This window comes from Zingiber officinale, chromosome 11A, assembly GCF_018446385.1.
Source record: "Zingiber officinale cultivar Zhangliang chromosome 11A, Zo_v1.1, whole genome shotgun sequence".
NCBI classification, from domain to species: domain Eukaryota; kingdom Viridiplantae; phylum Streptophyta; class Magnoliopsida; order Zingiberales; family Zingiberaceae; genus Zingiber; species Zingiber officinale.
In genome coordinates this window covers 95,886,992-95,911,312 of record NC_056006.1, presented here as the reverse complement: position 1 = coordinate 95,911,312, position 24,321 = coordinate 95,886,992, and the positions used below count along the sequence as shown (strand labels likewise).

Below are 24,321 nucleotides of genomic sequence, written 5' to 3'. Positions count from 1 at the left end.
CGAGCACCTGGACCAATTCTGGGTGCCCGAACCAGCTCCGGGCACCCGGACCAGCTTTTTTCGACCTCTTATTTTCTGCAAAATAATATTAGTCCAGGCATAAAATAATGTATATAATATGAGATTTGACAGCCTCTGACTATCTGGTTCTGACTTTGAGTTTCGACGAAATTCTAGGTCGAACGACGTCTACTGTTCCCTCTTCGAGGAACGCGTCCACCTACTCCTCTCAAGAGAAGTTACCTGTTGTCAGACCGGTCCTCCACACCGACTAGACTTTTGCTCAGCGCTCGAGGCTTCCGGTCTTCATGCTAGGCATCCACTCCATGACCCGTCCAGACTTCCACCCGGTCCGCGACCACCAGGATTTCAACCAAGAGTCCCCGACTCTAGGATTTTGCCCGAAGCGCTCAACCCACTAAGACTTTCTGCCTATGGTTACCACCTTCCCCAAGACCTAGGGTTACCTCTCCCTAAGGTTTTCCACCTGCCTAACCACAACTAAGACTTTTCATCACCTAGGGTTATCACCCCTAGGACCTAAGGTTACCTCCTTATAGGGTTTTCCACCTGCCTAGAATCCACTAGGACTTTGCCTAAGATATCTTAGGACTTTCTTGCAAGCTCAATCAACCTTATTAGATAACAAGACATCTTAACTTTTGAATGCTTTACCATTATCAAAACACAGATTTGATCGTCTGGTGCTTCCTGCACCAACATATTACACCATTGGTTTCATTTCTTCATCCTGGCTTCTTACATGAAGATTGGGAGCAAGCCAGGCTATTCAAGAAAAGAGCAGAGTGATTCATCTTAATAGGGGATAATCTCTACAAGTCAGCCTTCACTCAACCTTTACTCAAATGTGTCGGTCCTGAGGATGTGCAATATATCTTACAGAAATTTCATCAAGGGTCATGTGGGAGTCATTCAGGTGGACGTTTGCTCACTTGAAAAATATTGTCGGTAGAGTATTTTTGGCCCACCTTACAAGCCGATGCCGCCTGATTGCTGACAACTTGCCTATTCTGCTAGAAACATCAGAATATCTTGCACCACCCCCATTAAATTATTGAAAACCTCAATAGTTTTATGTCTTTTTAGCTAGTGGAGTATGGACATTATAGAGGCATTTCCAATGACACCCACCCAGAAAAGATTCCTTTTAGTAGCAGTAGATTATTTTTCTAAATGGGTAGAAGTTGAACCATCATCCAAAATAATCGAGCAAATGGTCATCAAATTCTTGTGGTAGAACATTTTGTGTCGATTTAGAATTCCTCATAAGCTCGTTTTAGATAATGGGAGGTAGTTTCAAGGGAGAAAAATTTGAGAATGGTGCTCAAGCTATGACATTACAGAAGCTTTTACCTCAGTGGTTTATCCATAGAGCAACGAGCAGGCAAAAGTTACCAATAGAGAGATCAACAGAGGACTCAAAACTAAACTTGGTCATGTTGGAGGTGTTAGGATATGGCCAATGCGAGTGTATGCTAGAACACGTTTCGTAAACATACGCAGTGGAAAATAAAACAAAAATAATTCCTAATTATTACATTACACACACCACACGCATATAAGGATGCAGCATGTCAAACATGATCGCATAATTAAAATTTTACGTAAAGTAAATTTACATTAGGTATACCTTACGGATGATAGAAGGGCATCAACCGTAGCGACATTGTCGAACCTCACCTCTATTCGTATTCACGTCGAGCTCCTCAAGACAATTCCTTGAGTATAAGCCTTTCATTTGAAAGTTACTAGCCACGAGCGAAGAAGAGGGATTTCTCCCTTGTGGTGGTCACGAAAACAAGAGGGAGCACCCTCTTGTTGGCGGCAGGAGAGAGAGGAGAGGGAGAAGAGAATTGGATTTCCAAAACCCAATCAACCAAATAATGAAACATATTTTTAATTCTCTCCTAATTACATCTATATATAATCCTCTTTAATGAGTTGGATTAGAAAGTCCAAATCTAACCCATTATCCCTTAACTAAAAATTAGCTCATTAACCCCTTGGTTTGGTTCACAACTAAACCAAGTTGGTTCATGACTAATTCATAATTAAACCAAATATGGTTCAACTCTACCATAAGAGATGTAGCTCATTCGCGCTTCCATTATACAAATATTTTCATATATATTTTATGTATGATCCAACCAAATATTTATCTCTTGATTTAAGAATTCTATTCTTTAACTTTTATGTTTTTTAGAGACTCGCTAGTGCGTGTGACCCAATAGGTTCACGGTTTATCTTAGCCGTCCATAATTAACTACTTAATTATAGAACGATCATGAGTGCACTACAAGAAAAACCCTCATAGACATCGGTGGAACAACAACAGTTTTAAACAAAAACCGATGTCTTTGAGTATTTTACATCGGTTTTTCCAAAAATCGGTGTCTATGAGCGCAGATTTTCGCTCATAGACATCGGTTTTTTAGCCGATGTCTATGAGCGCCTTTTTTTCGTTAATAGACACCAGTTTTAACAGTGGTTTTTAAAATCCGGTGTTAATGAACCAAAATAAAATATTTTAATTTTTCCACTAGCCAAAATTTACAATACTACACAAAGTTCCCTCCAAACCTAAACCTATATCGCGCCCCTTCCTCCGACCATCTCTCTCAGCCTAAACCTAAACCTAAACTTGACCATCTCTCTCAACCTCATCTCCCTCTTCCCCTTCCTAGATCGACGCCCCCTTCCTTCTCCATCCAACCACACCGCATCTCCTCCAACTCCTCTCTTTGGGTGAGAAGAGGAGACCTTCTTCTCATTCTGTAGTCCTTCCCCATCTCCCACACATTCCCTTCCCCAATCCACACCCATGCCCTATCCTCTTCCTCAGCGAGGACAGCTCCGATTCGTCGCCACCGCCGCGAAGAAGAAGAAGAACCCTTGGCTCGACCCCTTCGACTGTGGAGAGGACCCCGACATCGAGTACGGATCCCTCTTCACCGACGGAAAGCAGGAGGAGGACCCTCGCCCTCCCGACAACCCCTCCAACCCCTACGGCTTCCTCAAGTTTCCCATGGGATTCAACGTCGAGCTCGCCGAGCTCGCCTCCAAGGTCCGCGGCGACGTGCGCCTCTGCTGCTGCGTCATCTTCGACGGAGTCTATGAGAACCTCCTCTTCTTCCCCGTGATCCAGCTCATCAAGGATAGGTACCCCGGCATGCAGATCGATGTCGTTGCCTTGCCCAGGGGGAAGCAGATGTACGAGGTGAACAAGAATGTGAGGTGGGCGAATGTGTATGACCCCGACGAAGATTTCCCAGAGCCGGCGAAGTACGTCAACATGATCGGTCTGTTAAAGGTATAAATGAAAGGGGGAAAAACACATGATCCTTGAAATGGAATGACAGCAGAAATCTCACTAGCTTTTTACGAATTTGTTGACAGAATTGATACTATGATTTGATCTTGTCGACCAAGCTTGCTGGACTTGGCCATGCGGCATTCCTGTTCATGGCATCTGCTCGGGACAAAGTAAGCTACGTGTACCCTAATGTCAATGCAGCAGGCGCAGGCATGCTGCTCACAGAGACCTTCACTTCTCCAACCATGAACCTCTCCGAACGTGGATACCACATGTGAGGCAACCACCATTGATGCCTCAATTCTAAACAAACAAACAAAAAAATCTTTTGTTGTTGTGGATTGTTCATTTGTGATACTTGTGGTGTTTCAGGTACGATGAAATGGAGGAATGGTTAGGAATGATTGTTCTTTTGTTGTTGCATGTTACATGCTTAGTGATGTATCTTCTGTGTTGTCAAAAGTTTTGTTGTTTTCTAGAGCTTATTCAACTTAGCATCCTTGTTTCTTCATTTCCCTTCTCCCTTATTCTGATCTCTCTAATGCTTCCATTCACATTTCAGCTATTCGGCCATCCACAGTGGCTCACTGTCAAGTCATGTTCACAGTGCTACGTCGACAAGGTATTGCCTCTCCCTGAGTGTTTGAACTCATTCTTTGTAAACTTTTGACTCAAAGTTGATGCTTATTATAAGTAGATAAGAGAAGAATTGGAGAGCAGATCATGTACTATTAGAACAAGGTGTGCTGTGGAATCAGTTTTTAGTACTGATGCAGGTAAACAATGTCAGAGCAAGATGGTCTGAATTAAACCACTAAACATTGGCATCTTAGCTACATTCTATATCACATTTAATCCTCCATGTATGCACATTTCTTGCAAAGCTGCAATTGCATTCTCCTTTGCCTTAGGGGTGCCCCTTTTCATTAACCCTACCAGATTTGTGATTGCAGTATCCTCACTTGCAATTATCTGCGCTAGAATGTGATGCCTCATAAGCAATGTCAGAGCTCCAGCAGCCTCCTCAGCAACAATTTCATCTCTCAAAGCTCCCGCCAGGGCTGAAACTGCTCCCATATTCAACATTTGGGACCAGCTCTCAGGATGGGTCGAAAGATTAAACAAGGCCATCACTGCATCTTTCTTTCCCCTTGGGCTTCCCTGCATCAGCAAATCAGCTAGTGCTGCAACAGCACCATGCTCATCCACAATCATCTTCTTGAAGTCATGGACAGCAGAGAGGCTGAACAATGTAGCAGCTGCATTCTCCCTTGCCTCAGTAGTTAACCCATATCTCAGAACATATACTATTAATTCCAAACAACCATTCTCCTCCATAATCTTTCTCTTGTTTTCATCATGAATAGATATGTTCAATATTGCAATCAGGGCATTCTCTTGAGCAACTGGATTTGTAGACCGGAAAAGCCGGTAGAGAGCTGGGATTGCTCCACCCTCTGCAATGAAAGACCTATTCTCCTTCCCGATTTTTGCCATTAATCGGAGTTCACGGGCTGCGACAGCCTTCACTTCCTGCGAACCAGCTGATAATTGTTCTACTAGCATTAACGCTGTGATTCGGTTAGCTTTGATTGTTGTGATTCGGTTAGCTGCTAACGATGTTTGGAGTTTGAACAAGGCCTCGATGTTTGAAGTCTTGATTGAGTTGCTTCTTTTTTGGAAGACAAATGGTTTATTGCCATTCTTCATTGTTTTAGTAGGTCTTGTGGATGCAGGTTGATAGAGTATAAATATGAACTATTGTGACATCTTTGACTTGAGGAATCATATAATAGTTTTTGGTAGGATGCTATGTGGTATTGTTCTCTGCCACAAGTTATGCGCTAAAAAAGCATGGTTAATTTGTTGTTAACTGTGGATATTGTAGATTTTTTAAGTACATGATGATTTATTGTTGACTTGCATACAAAAGAAGAGAAGTTTATTTACTATGTGTAGTTCTTGTTTGTGTGAACTCTTAATCATTTTCTATTTATTTCAGGTTCTTCATAACATTACTGTTGCAGAATACTTTCACTGGAATATGCTACGTGATTCAATAACTCCTATTTTTCCACTGGACTGTTAATCCCTTTTTGATTTTGTGGATAATTTTGCTGCAAACTATGCTCTGAAGAGAGTTTATTATGTCAACTATGCATTGGGGATATCTGGACGCAGGAAACCTTGCTGGCATCTATTATGAACAAAGTCAACTTGACATGGCAATTCTGCATTACAAGCAAGCTATCAACTGTGATTCTACCTTTATTGAAGCTTACAATAATCTGGTAAGTTGATAATGGTCTAATATGTCAAAATGTGGTATCCTTCTTGATGGTGAGCCAGGTTAGTTAATGATCGACTTTCTTGCACATTAAAAGGGGAATGCTCTCAAAGACGCCGGACATGCTCTCAAAGACGCTGGACATTATAGGGTGACTTTTTAATTTGGATATTTTTATTCTCTTAAGTTTTTTTTCCTTGTTGAATAACTTCATTTTAATAATTTTTCCCAAGTCATGCTTTGCTTTACAACCTAACCATCCACAAGCATTGTCAAGCCTTAGCAACATATACATGGATTGGTAAGCTTTAGAAATGTTTGATGACAACTGTGCGGATAATTTATTTTTGTTCCTTAATGAAACTTCTCTTCATGCAGCAACATGATGAGTGTTGCTGCATCATTCTATAAGGCAACTTTAGCAGTTACAACAGGGATATCTGCGCCCTTCAACAACTTGGCTATTATATACAAGCAACAGGTAGAGTACTATATCTGCCTTTTTCATTGCTAGTTTGAGAGTTACTACATATTGCCTCATTTAATGGAAGAAAGTCATATAATTTTTCTATCATCTTCTTTGTTGTCTTTTGCCCCTAGTTGGAGATTGATAGTTCTCTTGTATTACACCAGGGAAATTATGCAGAAGCGATAGCCTGTTACAATGAAGTTCTTCGCAGACTGCTGCTGATGGTCTTGTCAATAGAGGGAACACATTTAAGGAGATTGGTAGAGTTACTGAAGCAATTCAGGATTATATACGTGCTGTGAATATCATACCAACTATGCCAGAAGCCCATGCAAATTTGGCTTCAGCTTACAAAGATAAGTAATTTCTTCTTTGAATTTGTGTCGGTGTTGGACTATATCAGTATCTTACATCTATGATTCTTCTTTCTATTTATTTGTGGTTGAGATAATTGATGAACGTTTCTCTTTTTAAGCATTCCAATTACTCATCTTGTTACCTGGTGCTCTTACTGCTTTTTCAACTATGATTTTTGGTCTTGATTTACTAATATATTATTTATGTGTTTTTACAGTTTACAAATCTCAAGTACTCCAGAGTTGAAATTGATGAAGTGTGGTTCGAGTGTGCTGAATGCATGCTAGATTACATTTGAAGTGCGGTTCTACCTTGATGTGTTGTTAAAAGAATGTTCTACCTTGATTCTGATATCTATTAGCTTTTGATGTAAAAAGAATGTTTGTGTATTTTATGGATACTGTTGTAAGAAGATTATTTATGTAATTTGTGAATATTTGTGTATTTTATGGATACTGTTGAATGAAGAATATTTGTGTAATTTGTGTATTTTTTTTTTGGTTACTGTCAGTTTCGAAAATCAAATTTGTGCTGTTAAAAAATAATGATATTACATCGGTTTTCCACTGCTGCAAAACTGGTGTTATTAACTAATATTACATCGGTCATATACCGCTGCCAAAACTGGTGTTATTAACATATAATATTACATCGGTTTTACACCGTTGATGAAATGGTGTCGTTAAGTGATACTACACCGGTTAATAATCGATTCGAACACCGGTGTCGTTAAGTGATACTACACCGGTTTTAACCCGATGTCTAAAATGACAGACCTTTTACATTGGCTTCATAGACATCGGTCGAAAATGTAATAGACACCGGTGGAAAACCGATGTCTATGAGGATTTTTGTTGTAGTGGTGACACCTAGTAATACATTATGGTCCTCAATTAGTCGAAAAATCATAGTTGATCTTAAAACTAATTCTAAACCATTCAATAGCTACAGTGAGTCGTATCTTATTTCTTTCACTCGTCTTATACCCACTTGGTTCAGGACATGATCTATGTATTTGTCCCTACTAGACTGACTACATCACACGTAGCCCAAGTAATACTTCCTCGTTCTATGGATTCAAATTACTTGTACATGTGTACAAGAGTCTCGTACTCTTAACATATGATGCTTTGGCCAAAGACTTTGAGTAATAATCCTAACAAATAGCCATATAGTATATGTCTCCTCGCAAGAATCCTCTGTGAGCTATCTAAACATCTTCGGGCATTTCGATTTATGCCCAATCATCCGGGATCCACACCTCATTGAGGTGCTTACTTAAAATGTCAAAGTATAATTTTTCATTACCAAGATGACTTGTATACCTCAAGTGAAACTTGCACTCGAGCTGCAGCAAGAGGTTTACAGATATATCTATATATATAGATAACCATCTAAAGTCTTATAGCGAGTCACTCTAATGAACTAGTTACCATAACTGACATCCACGTTTAACTCTCAACATCTCAATGTCTCCAACCAGTGAGAAAATAGCTGCTTGGCGAACCAAAGAATATAACCCGTGCTAGTCTTACAGAATTAATGATATCTGAATGTATCAATTCAATGACTAGAGAAATTCCAATACATTCATAATTACACATGATGGCAAAAGACGAATACGCTCGCCCCCCAACGCCCCCGCCAACCCATCCCAGGGCCAACACGGAGGAGGTAAATCACGGGCGGCTACTAGCCTTTGGAATAGTGACTAGCACATAAGGGAGACATTTACCTCAGCTTTGTCGAGATTCGAACCCCAGACCTCATGATAGCAACACCTCATGCGCTAGCCACTAGACTCATCCGAAGGGACCATTCATAATTACACATGTAGAGATAATTATTAGTTGTGATCCAAATCATAATTTCTCTCATGCTATGAATTATATTACGGACATTCAGTAAATGAGTTTAAGGCAATCAAACATATAATATGCACTCAAATAGTGAATCTATATTTAATAAAATCATAAGGTGATTACCTTAGGACATCTCTCAAAACTAACACTCTCACTTGGCCTAATGTCAATTGCCACGGTGTCCTAAATCGTAAGTATGGACGTAACTATCAAACTTGCTTTGTGGTAAAGTCTTTGTCAAAGGATTTTCTAGGTTCATTTTAGTGGAAATTTTCTCAAGTTGTATTTATTTCTTACTAACGATCTCCCTTTAATATGAATACGAATCCAGACTAGGACTTAGAATCATCCTTGTCCATGTGGAAACTGGCATCCGTATATCCGCGTATGATCATATCATCATCTCTATAAACTAAGAACATATCCTTAGTTCTTTTTAAGTACTTAAGGATCTTCTTGACAGCCGCCCAATGATCCAATCCTGGATCCGATTGGTATTTGCTCGTAACACTTAGAGCATACTATACATCGGGCTTAGAACATAATATAGCATACATGATAGATCCTATTACGAACGCGTAAGGTATCTTATCTATGCAAATCCTCTCGTCTTCTATGTGTGGGTACGCATAGACTTCGAAAGGTGAATTCCATGCATAGGTATGAATATTTCTTGGATTCAGACATGCTAAATGATTTTAGCACTCTGTCTATATATGTCGACTGTAAAAGACCAAGCAATATTTTCGATCTATCTTGATCCCGTCCGGAAGCTGAGTCGGATGAAGGCAGGCCTTGTTGTGCTAAAAGTTGACGGAGAGTCGTTGAGATGCTGAATCAGCGAGGTACCCCCTGGAAAGGTTCGCACGGGCGGTCCTTTGGAGATAAACGATCAGGATGATGATGCTATTACTCTGCACACACTCAGACGAGTCCACCGGCCGTTAGACACCAAAAACCACGGAAAAAGTCCCCGGGTCCTGCCCTCCGACGCTCAAGTCAGGTACTTTTTCCCCAGAAATCACAGAGAAAGGACGAAAAGTAAAAGACTGGTAAGAAATGACGAGTGAGCGTACCTGCGTAAGGGACAAAGCATCCCTTTTTATACTGCAACTGAGGCTTCTGGAACCTGGCGAATGTCAGAGAATGTCGGAAGTCAGGCTCTGTCTGGCGGTGGTCAAAACGTAGCTTTTTCTTATAGGCTGGCGGAGGAACCAAGAGGAGTATGAGCTTCCCACCGTTAGAATATTCCCTGACATGTGATGATTGTTCTCTGACAGGTGGTTACGATTCCTTGCAGGCCTATTTGTCCTGTAGTGTCTGGCCTCCTAACCCACCTTCGTTTGCATCATTCGAAGTATGTACATCCCGACGACCTGCTGATTCTCGACCCGCATCTGCTTATTGCTATCCAAGGCATGTATGTTCCGACCTACATGCTGGGTCTAATTCCCGACCCACATCTGTTTATTGCTATCCAAGGCATGTATGTTCCGACCTGCATGCTGGGTCAAATTGCCGACCTGCATCCGCTTATTGCTATCCAGAGCATGTACGTTCCGACCTGCACGTTGGGTTTAATTCCCAATTCGTACCCGCTTATTGCTATTCAAGGCATGTACGTTCCGACCTGCACGCTGGGTCTGATTCTCGATCTGCATCTGTCCGTTGTTATCCATGGTATGAACGTCCCGACCTTGACGTTGGATCGGCTCCCCGACTTGCGTCTGTCCACTATCATCTATGGTATGAACGTCCCAACCCGCACGCTGGGTCGGTTCCCTGACCTGCATCTGTCCGCTGTTATCCATGGCATGAGCGTTCCGACCTGCACGTTGGGTCTGTCCGCCGACCCACATGTGTCTGTTTTTTATCCATGGCATGAGCGTTCCGACCTGCACGCTGGGTCGGTTCCCTGACCTGCATCTGTTGGCTGTTATCCGTGGTATGAACGTCCCGACCTGCACGCTGGATCGACTCTCCAACTTGCGTCTATCCACTATCATCTATGGTATGAACGTTCCGACCTACACGTTGGGTCGGTTCCCTGACCTGCATCTGTCCGCTGTTATCCATGGCATGAGCGTTCCGACCTGCATGTTGGGTCTGTCCGTCGACCCACATGTGTTTGTTTTTATCCATGGCATGAGCGTTCCGACCTGCACGCTGGGTCGGTTCCCTGACCTGCATCTGTCCACTGTTATCCATGGTATGAACGTCCCGACCTGCACGCTGGGTTGGTTCCCTGACCTGTATCGCTTCATCGGAAGTCTTATTCGGTATACCCATCCAATCAATAAGCTGGCCCCCTAGTCGCACCCAATCCCTGGTTATACCTGACTCATGGGTCCGATCCTCAATTGAATTTGGCCCTGTGGGTCAGGTCCATTTTCGATTTCCTTTGAGATCAAATCCGACCCAACTCGTAAATACTGTCCTTTGACCAGTCCATCAACTGAAGCTTTGACTTTAGCCACGTGGGCCGGAATCTTGACCTCCTTGTAATTCTAATTCCTGACCTCCACGATGGCGTTGCCACGGCGGCTAGACTTTTGACCTCCAGGCTGGTGTGACTTCTTACTAGCCACGGGGGCTAGACTTCTAACCTCCAGGCTGGTGTGACTTCTGACTAGCCACGGGGGCTAGACTTTTGACCTCCATGCTGGCGTGACTTTTGACCCTTCTGTGGCTTTGACTCCATGCCATATCATCTCACAGACCCCACATTCATGCACCATATCACAAGCCTCCCCCTCAAGTCTAGTCGAAGGAGGCTCTAGTCCGACTGACTAGACCCCAGTGTTTTGAATACCAGATCTGGTTCTTGACTCCTTTGCCGACCTATTTGGCGTTCAGCAGACCTGTGCGACAGCCGGGCGCCCCTCATGCTCACACTGACTCCTTGACTTCCGAGTCTGGTCCGTCTTTACTGTTACACTGGTTTCCAAGTGTCTTCTCCGGTTCCGAGAGAGTCCTTTCACCTTCCTCTTCTGTATAAAAGATTTGGGGCACTTCACCCTTCCTATCCACATTTTCTCTTTATACCTTCTCCTTAACTTGTTCATGGAATCCCTTGAGTTGTCTGCTCTGCGTCGCCGGCTGGCTTTTACCGAGAAGGCTTTACATGATATGACCTTGAGCCGGGATCTATAGACCTCTCTTTGCAGGGAACTGGAATAGCTATGGCGAGCGGCCAAATGCAAGACCCGGACCGAAATGGCCCTGAAGATGAAAGCGCAAGCAGACTTTCACACCCAACTCCATCATATCCTCTATCTGAAGCTGAAGCATGAGGATGAGGTAACGTCTTTAAAGGAGGAGAATTGACTACAAAACGCCACCATTGATCAACTGCGGACCACCCTTGATCGTGTCCAGATAGAGATGGCTTAAGCGAGAACTCGCTTAGAGGAAGGACCTCAAGTGTCCGGGTCCGATAGCAATTGATAGCGCTATTAAATGTTCCTTTTTATGAATCCTGCTTTATGAAATGAAGCCTATTTTCTGCTCCATAACTGTATTCCTTCATTCTAGTGTTTGTGTTTGTATTGCTATAAAACATTTGCATTCTTTTAACCTTTCTAGAAAACATAACAAAAGCACTTTGCGTACCTCGCTTTCCTCTTACCCCTTGCCCACATAGTAGTAAGCAGCAATACCTGTAAGGCGTGTTGTATTTCACTTCATATGTATGTAAAAGATACTGACCGAGAAAGTGGTTGAGCCAACCGGGAAGGTTGTTGTGCGTGAGAGCAATGCTCATGTAACGCCCGAAAATTCTCAAATTAATTTTAGAAATATTCTATGATTTTCTGGAATTTTAGAATATTTTTATGGAATTTTTAGAGTAGCGGAAGTACCAAAAATAAATAGAAACGTAAAATAGCCTACGTGGGAATTGAACCCGAGACCTATGAGACCCTATGTCTTATAGACAACTCTAGTAACCAGGAGGCCCCAGCAGGGGTGTGCTGAAAGAAGAGGGAAACAGTTATATTTAAGGTTTAGTTGGCCGAATAAACCACTTAATATAAATAGGAAAAATTAAGTGAGGAGTTATTATTTTTCATCGGAAGCTTTTCCTCTCCTCACCCTAATTCCACCGAACCTCTCTTCTTCCAAACGTCACGGCATCTCAACCTCCAAGGAACCTAGGGTTTCATCCCAAGGGCTATAGGAGCACCTTCCGGCGACAACTCCGGCACGAGAACGCTCCTCTCCGAGAGAAGAGCACGTAGACGCAAGGAGATCGACGAAGGGATCTTCTCCGCCGGAAATCTAGCGATCAGATCGTAAGGAAATCTAGCGCAGGAAGTAAGAAACCCCTCACCTGCAGTATAAGTAGCTCTTTTCATGATTTTATGCCTTAGTTTAGTTGTATACAGATTTTCAACACATAGGGTGTAAATTAGTGCACACCAAATGTTTGATAAAATGTTTAGCTCAGTTAAATGCAACATAGGCATTTTTAATAGCTTAGATAAATGCAATAGGAGCATTTTATAGCATACTCAGCCTTACTACAAATTATATGGGACTACAGTCCAATGGGTGGGCTCCCACAGTCGCCTCTAGGTTCAGATAACCTAGCTCTAGGTTCAGATAACCTAGAAATAGCAAGATAAGATAATTTAGTTATAAAATAGTATTTTACTTTTATCAGTGGCACTGTACTGGACTTCAGTTGTCCTTGGGTTGGGCTCCCATAGTCGTCCCTAGGTTTAGATAACCTAGTAAATCCTACTAGATTCGGGACTTGCTACCTCGGGTTTAGTTAGGGATGCGCGCATAGCAAGTACAGTTGTTGGGCCCATCAGCAGCATGATTAGTATTTTTCATCTATTTATGATAAATAGTTTTTCAAAGCTTCACAATTTAGTAATGTGATTACAGTTCAGAATTTGTATCAGCTTAGCATTAGTTTAGTTAACTATTGTATCAGTTTAGTTCTATCTTGTTGACACTAGAAGATATTGCCATGATCAGCTTTCGATTTCTATGTTTTGTATGATAGTATGCCATGCCATGCTCTAAAATGTTCAGTACATATTCCAAATAGCATGTTTTAAAAGCATAAATTGCATCGTATGCATGTTTTGTGAGGTAGATGGTTTCTTACTAAGCTCCCAAGCTTACAGATACTTCTTTTCCTTATACTACAGATAAAGGTAAAGGAAAGATGGATTAGCGGAGGCTGGAGGACAATGCAATGAAGATGTGTGTGGATAGGAACTTGGAATAAAGATCTTTGGAGAAACTAGCAACTTAAGAACATAGTATTTTTGTAGTGTTACTTTTCTGCACTTCTAGTTAATTAAGCGTCTTGAATTGCGATAGTTATGCTTAGATTACTGATTGTCATGATCTTAGTTAGCTAGCCATGTGTAATGATAGGTCTAGTAGCTTTGTTTTTTCTTATAGAGTTGATATATGTGATTTGAGCACGAAACAGGCTGAAATCAGACTTCTGATACGAAATCAGAAACCCCAATCGATCAGTCGATCGATTGGAGGCTCCTCAATCGATCAGCTGATCGATTGGGCAACTTGTTCCGCGAACAGTAAGCTCCTGGATCGATCAGCGGATTGATCCGGTAGCGTTCTGTCGCGAACAGAGAGCTCTGGAATCGATCACTGGATCGATCGGCCAGACTGGATCGATCAGCCGATCGATCCAGACGGGACCCCGTGCACAGTAGCAAGCTGAATCGATCAGTGGATCGATCCAATAGCTCCAATCAATTGAGTGATAAGCTCAATCGACCGGGAAGCTGGATTTTGACTGGAAACCTTTAGTTGTAGCTCCTTGACCATGGGGGATGAAAGATATGTCATGTATACCTTAGATCACATCCCTTAGCACATGTAGAACAAAGAAATTGCATTAATATAAAGAAAATTTAAATTAGATCAGTTTTCCACACATTAAGAATAGTTTAGCAACAACATAATGTAACCCCCGGCCTTACAGCTTAGCGAGTAGAAGGTGGGGCATTACAGAGTGGTATCAGAGCAAGTTCCATACTTCCTCACACACACATCAACATTGAACCTACAGCTTCCAAGTAAAAATACCTCTCACTTTATTTATGCTTTGTTTGCTTTCATGTTTATAGATACTAGAGTTTGTTCATATATGATAACAGTAGTTATGTACCTATGATTGTATTAGTTATGTATGTCCTCTATTTCTCTAGAAAATGGTACGAGGACGCCCAGCTAGAAAGGCACCAGCTACTGAGCCCCAGCATGAGGCAGGTAGCTCAGTGCCTCCTCTAGACCTTGCAGCAGTAGTGGCTCAGTTATAGAAACAACTAGCTGAACAGCAACAGGAGATAGCCACCCTAAGGGCTAATCAACAGAACACTCCCACTGTCACTCCAGAACTGAATTTAGCAACCCCAGTAGTGATAGAGGTTCCACCAGTCCAACCTGCAGCACCAGTAGCCCCAGCAGCAAGGGCAAAGAGAGAAGCCTATCTGATCCAGTGGCAGAAAATCAAGCCAGAGAATTTCTCAGGCACCAGTGAACCATGGGATGCCCAAGCCTGGTTCAAAACACTGGAGAGTATGATGGAGCTTCTGGACTGGCCAAAACATGAGAAAGTGAAGTGCGCCTCTTTCTGCCTGACAGGGGACGCACGTATGTGGTGGGAGCGAATTAAAGCGAAGCGTCCTGTGAACCAGATGACATGGGCCGACTTCGAGAGAGAATTCTTTGAGGAATTCTTTCACATGCGGGTCACAAACCGCCACTACGACGAGTTCACTGAATTTCGTCAGGGCAATTTTTTAGTTGAGGAGGCCATGAAGAAATTCAACAGATTAGCTCGTCTATGCCCAGAATTAGTCAGCACTGAAAGAGAACGAGTCCGGTTGATGCTCAAAATGCTAAGGCCGGAAATAGCAATGAATGTGGCTAGCGGTGTTCATAGGCCGCAAACCACAGAAGAATTGATAAGTAGTGCTCTGACCACCGAACACTACCAGAACAGCATCAAGCAGCAGAAACAAGCCATCTCAGAGTCTAAAGGCCAAGGAGGCTCAGGTACTCAGAAACACCAGGTCCACAACTCTAAATGGAAAGGGAACTCCAGTAACAAACGAAAGCCAAGGAGTTACCCAAAAGGAGGACCAGCTAGCAAACAACCTAGTTATCCCAAGTGCGCTACTTGTGGGAAATTCCACCCTGGAGTTTGTCACAAGGGCACACGAGGATGCTTTGAATGTGGCCAGGAAGGGCATATGGCTAAACAATGTCCAAACAAGACCAGTCTCCCTCCACCACAACCGATCCAGTACGAAGTTAACCCAGCACAGTTACATCAAATGCAGGCTGCTTTAGATGGTCCACACATCAGTCAGGGCAGACTAGAAGCCCCCTCAGCCACGACGAACGCGAGGATCTACTCACTCACCAGAGAGGATGTGGTGAATGCCTTGACAGTTGTTACAGGTCAGATTAATATTTTACAGCAAAGTGCAACTGTCTTATTCGATACTGGGGCAACCCATTCATATATATCCAGGGCATTTGCCGAAAGGTTAGCAATACCTCCAGATGTACTCAGTGGCCAATTTCTGACGACACTATCGTCAGGAGAAATTATGGCATCCACGCACTGGCTCCGAGCAGTGCCAGTCATCATAGCAGACAGAGAGCTTTTTGGTGATATGATAGTGCTAGATATGACTGACTACGACATCATCTTGGGAATGGACTTTCTGAACAAGTACGGTGCCTCTATAGAGTGCCATAAACAGAGAGTTGTATTCCAACCTGAAGCAGGAGTATAATTTGGGTACACCGGAGAACCAAAGAGAAATGCTAAGAAGTTTCTCTCAGCTCTGAAAGCACAGAAACTATTGGATTCAGGAGGTACGGGGTTCTTAGCGCATGTAGTCAATACCAGTCAGAACAGGGACCAAAAGCTAGAAGAGGTCCGAGTTGTACGTGACTACCCAGCAGTTTTCCCTGAGGAGTTACCAGGCCTAGCACCATGTAGGGAGATTGAATTTGAGATAGAACTCATTCCCGGTACAAATCCCATCTCCAAAGCACCCTATCGCATGGCTCCAGCAGAACTGAAGGAACTTCAGGAGCAACTACAGGAGCTGCTTGACAAGGGCTTCATACGCTCTAGTCACTCACCATGGGGAGCACCTGTATTATTCGTGAAGAAGAAGGACGGGAGCATGCGCCTGTGTATAGACTACCGAGCACTAAACCAAGTCACGATTAAGAACAGGTATCCTCTTCCCAGGATAAATGACCTGTTCGATCAGTTAAAGGGAGCAGCAGTGTTCTCTAAAATAGACCTCAGATCGGGATATCACCAAGTGAGAGTTAAAGAAGGTGATATACCAAAGACCACTTTCAGGACCAGATACAGACATTATGAGTTCGTAGTCATGCCCTTTGGCGTGACGAATGCTCCAGCTACTTTCATGGACCTCATGAACAGAGTATTCAGGGATGCTTAGATAAGTTTGTCATCGTGTTCATCGACGACATTCTTATTTATTCCAAAACTCAGGAAGAACATGCAGAGCATCTGAAGATAGTACTGCAGATCCTCCAACAGAACCAGCTATACGCCAAGTTCACGAAATGTGAATTTTGGCTTGATCAGGTATCCTTTCTGGGTCACATCATCTCCAAGGATGGTATTATGGTAGACCCCAGTAAGATAGAAGCTGTGAGTAACTAGAAAAGACCTAAGAACGCCAGCGAAATTAGGAGCTTTTTGGGACTAGCAGGTTACTACAGAAAATTTGTAGAGGATTTCTCCAGGATAGCCTCCCCACTGATAGCTCTCACCAGGAAAAATAGAAAATTTCAGTGGACAGAGGACTGTGAGAACAGTTTCATGGAGCTCAAAAGAAGATTGACCAGTGCACCCATTCTGACTCTGCCAGAAAACACAGACAGCTTTGATATTTACAGTGACGCCTTTAAATTGGGACTAGGAGAAGTACTGATGCAAGAAGGTAAGGTGATCGCCTATGCCTCCAGACAGCTCAAGGACTATGAGAGGAACTACCCTACTCATGACCTTGAGCTTGCAGCAGTTGTGTTCACCCTCAAAATTTGGAGACGCTATTTGTATGGAGCTCAGTGAAGAGTATATACAGATCATCAGAGTCTGAAGTACTTTTTCACTCAGAAGGATCTGAATATGCGACAGCGCAGATGGCTCGAGCTGGTCAAAGACTATGACATAGACATCTTCTACCATCCAGGAAAGGCCAATAAGGTGGCAGGCGCACTTAGCAGGAAGTCCAGCGCTACCTTATTATCCCTATCAGCCATGTCACCGCCCCTACAAAAGGAGATTGCAGATTTCATACTCGAGCTCATAGTTGGACAACTCTCTGCTATGACATTAGCCTCTACCCTACTTGGTAACATCCAGACAGCTCAGGATCAGGACCCTGAAACTCAGAAAATCAAGCAAGGGTTAGCAGAATCAGGAAGTGGAGAGTTCAGAGTATCTGATAGTGGGGTGTTATATTTTGGTGACAGACTATGTGTTCCGGATCAGGAGGAACTACGGAGGAAGATCCTAGATGAGGCTCATAGGACTCCTTATGCGATGCATCCTGGCTCCACCAAAATATACCAAGACCTAAAGAAATATTTTTGATGGACTGGGATGAAAAGAGACATCGCCAGGTATGTTAGTACCTGTCTGACCTGCCAGAGGATCAAAGCAGAACACCAGAGACCAGGAGGAGTTCTGCAGCATATTCAGATTCCAGAATGAAAGTGGGAGGATATTTCCATGGATTTCAAAGTGGGATTACCCAGAACCACGAATGGTTTTAATGTCATCTGGGTAATAGTCGACAGATTGACTAAATCAGTCCACTTCTTAGCTATCAGGATATCCTACTCCATGGAGCAGCTAGCCCAGTTGTATCTCAAGGAGATTGTCAGACTGCATGGAGTCCCACGGACCATCATATCAGACAGGGACAGTAGATTCACATCACACTTCTGGGAGTGTGTACAGTCAGCATTGGGCACCAAGTTAAAGTTTAGCACAGCCTTCCATCCTCAGACAGATGGTCAAACGGAGCGAGTAAATCAGGTACTCGAAGATATGCTCCAAGCATGTGCCCTAGACTTCAAGCGAAGTTGGTGCAAATATCTGAGTTTAGCAGAATTTGCATACAACAATAGCTATCAGGCCACTATCGGTATGACACCTTATGAGGCTCTCTATGGGCGGAGGTGTAGATCTCCAATTTGCTGGTATGAGAGTGGTGAACAGAAAGAGCTAGAACTTCAGACAGATCTAGTAGCAGATACCACAGCAGCTATACAGCAGATCCACTAGAGGATAGAGACAGCTCAGAGCCGCCAGAAAAGCTATGTTGATACACGGCGCATGCCCTTAGAGTTTTTAGTTGGGGATACAGTATTTCTCAGAGTAGCTCCCATGAAGGGAGTGATGCGTTTTGGGAAGAAGGGCAAACTGAGTCTCAGATATGTGGGACCATACCTTATCACTAGAAGAGTAGGCCAGGTAGCATATGAGTTAGAGCTACCTCAGGAGATGTCAGCTATTCACAACGTATTTCATGTCTCTCTGCTAAAGAAGCATATCCCAGATGCCACCCAGGTGATTGAGCCCCAGTTGGTACATATCCGCGAAGACCTCAGCTATGATAGTCGGCCTATTCAGATAGTAGACCGAGCAGTTAAGTTGCGGAACAAGGAGGTACCATTAGTAAAAGTAAAATGTCAAAGTCATACAACAGAAGAGGCAACTTGGGAGACAGAAGCGAGTATGAGACAAAAGTATCCAGAATTATTCTAAGTTCGAGGACAAACTTTTTATAAGGTATGGGGGATTATAACGCTCGAAAATTTTCAAATTAATTTTAGAAATATTCTATACATTTTCTGAAATTTTAGAATATTTTTATGGAATTTTTAGAGTAGAGAAAGTAGCAAAAATAAATAGAAACGTAAAATAGCCTAGGCGGGAATTGAACCCGAGACCTATGAGACCCTATGTCTTATAGACAACTCTAGTAACCAGGAGGCCCCAGCAGGGGTGTACTGAAAGAAGAGGGAAACAATTATATTTAAGGTTTAGTTGGCCGAATAAACCACTTAATATAAATAGGAAAAATTAAGTGAGGAGTTATTGTTTTCATCGGAAGCTTTTCCTCTCCTCACCCTAATTCCGCCGAACCTCTCTTCTTCCAAACCTCACGGCATCTCAACCTCCAAGGAACCTAGGGTTTCATCCCAAGGGCTATAGGAGCACCTTCCGGTGACAACTCCGGCACGAGAACGCTCCTCTCCGAGAGAAGAGCACGTAGACGCGAGGAGATCGACGAAGGGATCTTCTCCACCGGAAATCTAGCGATCAGATCGTAAGGAAATCTAGCGCAGGAAGTAAGAAACCCCTCACCTACAGTATAAGTAGCTCTTTTCATGATTTTATGCCTTAGTTTAGTTGTATACAGATTTTCAGCACATAGGGTGTAAATTAGTGCACACCAAATGTTTGATAAAATGTTTAGCTCAGTTAAATGCAACATAGGCATTTTTAATAGCTTAGATAAATGCAATAGGAGCATTTTATAGCGTACTTAGCCTTACTACAACTTATATGGGACTACGGTCCAATGGGTGGGCTCCCATAGTCGCCTCTAGGTTCAGATAACCTAGCTCTAGGTTCAGATAACCTAGAAATAGCAAGATAAGATAATTCAGTTATAAAACAGTATTTTACTTTTATCAGTGGCACTGTACTGGACTTCAGTTGTCCTTGGGTTGGGCTCCCATAGTCGTCCCTAAGTTTAGATAACCTAGTAAACCCTACTAGATTCGGGACTTGCTACCTCGGGTCTAGTTAGGGATGCGCGCATAGCAAGTACAGTTGTCGGGCCCATCAGCAGCATGATTAGAATTTTCATCTATTTATGATAAATAGTTTTTCAAAGCTTCACAATTTAGTAATGTGATTACAGTTCAGAATTTGTATCAGCTTAGCATTAGTTTAGTTAACTATTGTATCAGTTTAGTTCTAACTTGTTGACACTAGAAGATATTTCCATGATCAGCTTTCGATTTCTATGTTTTGTATGATAGTATGACATGTCATGCTCTAACATGTTCAGTACATATTTCAAATAGCATGTTTTAAAAGCATAAATTGCATCGTATGCATGTTTTGTGAGGTAGATGGTTTCTTACTAAGCTCCCAAGCTTACAGATACTTCTTTTCCTTATACTACAGATAAAGGTAAAGGAAAGATGGATTAGCGGAGGCTGGAGGACAATGCAATGAAGATGTGTGTGGATAGGAACTTGGAATAAAGATCTTTGGAGAAACTAGCAACTTAAGAACATAGTATTTTTGTAGTGTTACTTTTCTGCACTTCTAGTTAATTAAGTGTCTTGAATTGCGATAGTTATGCTTAGATTACTGATTGTCATGATCTTAGTTAGCTAGCCATGTGTAATGATAGGTCTAGTAGCTTTGTTTTTTCTTATAGAGTTGATATATGTGATTTGAGCACGAAACAGGCTGAAATCAGACTTCTGATACGAAATCAGAAACCCCAATCGATCAGCCGATCGATTGGAGGCTCCTCAATCGATCAGCTGATCGATTGGGCAACTTGTTCCGCGAACAGTAAGCTCCTGGATCGATCAGTCGATCGATCCGAGAGCTCTGGAATCGATCACTGGATCGATCGGCCAGACTGGATCGATCAGCCGATCGATCCAGACTGGACCCCGTGCACAGTAGCAAGCTGAATCGATCAGTGGATCGATCCAATAGCTCCAATCGATTGAGTGATAAGCTCAATTGATCGGGAAGCTGGATTTTGACTGGAAACCTTTAGTTGTAGCTCCTTGACCATGGGGGATGAAAGATATGTCATGTATACCTTAGATCCCATCCCTTAGCACATGTAGAACAAAGAAATTGCATTAGTATAAAGAAAATTTAAATTAGATCAGTTTTCCGCACATTAAGAATAGTTTAGCAACAACATAATGTAACCCCCAACCTTACAGCTTAGCGAGTAGAAGGCGGGGTGTTACAGCTCACTTATAACTCGCACTGAGGCGAGAGTCTGGAAAAGTCGACCGAGCAGCTCGGTCGTTGGGCATGAGAGCAAAGCTCACTTATAACTCGCACTGGGGCGAGAGTCTGGAACAGCCGACCGAGCAGCTCGGTCATTGGGCGTGAGAGCAGAGCTCACTTATAACTCGCACTGGGGCGAGAGTCTGGAACAGCCGACCGAGCAGCTCGGTCGTTGGGCATGAGATCAGAGCTCACTTATAACTCGCACTTGGGCGAGAGTCTGGAACAGCCGACCGAGCAGCTCGATCGTTGGGCGTGAGAGCTGAGCTCACTTATAACTCGCACTGGGGCGAGAGTCTGGAACAGCTTACCGAGCAGCTCGGTCATTGGGCATGAGAGCAGAGCTCACTTATAACTCGCATTGGGGAGAGAGTCTGGAACAGCCGACCGAGCAGCTCGGTCGTTGGGCATGAGAGCAGAGCTCACTTATAACTCGCACTGGGGCGAGAGTTTGGAACAGCCGACCGAGCAGCTCAGTCGTTGGGCGTGAGAGCAGAGCTCACTTATAACTTACACCGGAGTGAGAGTCTGGAACAGCCGACCGAGCAGCTCGGTCGTTGGGCGTGAGAGCAGAGCTCACTTATAAGTCGCACTGGGGCGAGAGTTTGGAACAGTCGACCGAGCAGCTCGGCCGTTGGGCGTGAGAGCAGAGTTCACTTATAACTCGCACTAGGGCGAGAGTCTGGAACAGCCGATCGAGCAGCTCGATCGTTGGGCGTGAGAGTAGAGCTCACTTATAACTCGCACTGGGGCGAGAGTCTGGAACGCCCGGCCGAGAAAGCATGTTTCGATCAATATATATATATAAATATATATTGCAAACATGAGTAGTAAATTTTTGGCCCAGTTAAATGTTGTCAACCAGGGGCTCGATCACGTGATCGGGATATATACTGCTGACCTGGGGGGTCGACCTCCCGCTCCGTATATACGTCGCCAACCTGGGGATTGAACCACCGACCGGGCATCATTCGAAGAGCTTCGACTTCGTCTGTCATTAAGAAATATATTATTAGTGGTGCCATGAAGATAACCATATTAATGCCCTACTCAGCCTTGGCCTTGCTGTATTTAAATTTCTTTCCCGCTACTTTTCTTCCACGGTTCCCCAGAAAGGCGTGTGGTAAGTGTTCTCGTACTTTTGCTTCATATCATGACTTCCTTATCACGTTCATCATTAATACGGCTCCTAGGAGGTCGACACCTGTCCTCTGCCTTGATTGCTTATGTAGAATGACGCCGCCCACTCCACTCCTTTTTGTACACGCTTCCCCATAAGGGTATGTTCTTCGACGATCGGACGGTTTTAAGCGCTTCACCCAAAAAGATACTCTTCTTTTTGATATTCCCTAGGAGAACTCCCTTTATAAACCCTAAAAGTCGTCCACAGTCATTGCCTTGCACGTTTTGACTGCTTGCTTCTTGTTGCTTCGACTTCTCCGGCGTCCGCACCTTTCCTCTTCTAAGCTCCTCCGTCTAGCGCTCTTCTCCTTCCCGACTAATCTCTTCCTCAACCCTCTTTATCCTGATAATGGATGATGGTAAGATCACTCTTTGGTATTCCTGCTTCATTTCATATATAGATGACCATGACCTATCCGTGATTCGCTCGGACCTGCACCTTAGTGACGCTTATGAACTCCGAGTTCCCACACCGCAAGAGCATCCTGCTAACCCTCCGGAAGGTTTCGTGACCATTTTTAGAGACCAGATTTTAGGAGGTCTTCGTTTCCCCATCCATCCATTCATTTCTTCCCTGAGTGAATACTTTGGCATTTGCATCTCTCAGTTTGCTCCTAACTTCTTTAGGGCAGTTTGTGGCACCGTGATTCTTTGTCGCATATACCAACTTCCCTTGACTGTTCATCTTTTTCACCACTTCTATTCCTTCAAATGCTCGGAACCCGAAGTGTTTATGGTACAAGCTAGGCCCGATTACAAGTTCTTTTCGGACATGCCTTCCTCGAACAAAGGGTGGAAATCCCGTTTCTTCTTTGTCAGACTACCTAAGCCACTGGTCGGGCCCATACAATGGCGCCCCGACCTCCCTGCCGACCTCCCTACACATCAACACCAACCTTCTTGTGTCCCCGCCTCCGAAGCACTTCAAGGCATACTTGTTAACTTTTCTGTGTTGTTGTTGGAAAGCTTTCTATATTTGTTTGGGCTCATCCCTGTTCAGAAGGACATCGGGGCTCCGTTTGGTAAGACCCCGTTTTCCTTTCATCTATTATTCACTAACTGAGGTATCTTTCTTCCTTATCGCAGAAGCTGCCATGTACAAAGCCTACTCCTCTGATGTTAAGCGTCGGTCTGCCTCTTATTTGAAAAATCTTGGTGAGGAGCTTAGACAAGGTGTAGCAGCTTCCTCCTGATCCGGTCTTTCTGCTTCGCAATCCGTTCCTTCTACTCCACCACCCATTCCTCCGGCAATGAACCAGGAAGGAACTTTCACAGCGCTTCCCTTGGATGTGGTTCCCACAGAAGGCCCGATTGCTATAGAACAGGCTAATCTGTCCATGGCAGGGCAGATTGAAGAAGCCTCTGAAGAACAGGCCAGGGAGGCCGTTGGAGAGCAGGTTGAGGAGAGGCAAGTGGCCTTCCCCTGACCGGCTGAACGCTTGAAACTCCAACGCAAGAGGAAAAGAGTGACTCCAGCTATTCAAGCGTCACCCCCACCTATCCTTTCCAGTCGTCGCTCTTCTGCCGCTCATCGTCCTTTGGAAATCCCGGCTACATCTCCAGCCTGGGAGAGCACTATGGGGCCTGAGGTTCCTGTCGTGTCGCCCCGCATATCAGTCCTGGCTCCCGGTCTAGATATAACTCCTGAGCAGGCTTCTTTGCAGCGCCAGCTTCTTCTCCCGGTCGGCCACCCTTACCTTTAGTGGACCAGCC

General features: G+C 43.7%; 1 protein-coding gene and 1 long non-coding RNA gene across 2 annotated transcripts; one reads left to right on the top strand and one right to left on the bottom strand.

Annotated features, from left to right (window-relative positions):
* Positions 1-3,302: 3,302 nt before the first annotated feature.
* On the top strand, positions 3,303-3,738 carry LOC122030965. Its single transcript, XR_006125685.1, has 3 exons — positions 3,303-3,331; positions 3,418-3,608; positions 3,707-3,738. It is a non-coding gene; the product is annotated as an uncharacterized LOC122030965 (long non-coding RNA).
* A 436-nt stretch (positions 3,739-4,174) lies between these two features.
* Positions 4,175-5,044, bottom strand: LOC122031641 (U-box domain-containing protein 4-like). Its single transcript, XM_042590731.1, has one exon. It carries the CDS (start codon positions 5,042-5,044, stop codon positions 4,175-4,177), a length of 870 nt encoding a protein of 289 aa, XP_042446665.1.
* Between the last annotated feature and the right edge of the window lie 19,277 nt (positions 5,045-24,321).

Coding starts and splice junctions, on each gene's coding strand:
- LOC122031641 (XM_042590731.1), bottom strand. CDS start 5,044: ATGAAGAATGGCAATAAACCATTTGTCTTCCAAAAAAGAAGCAACTCA.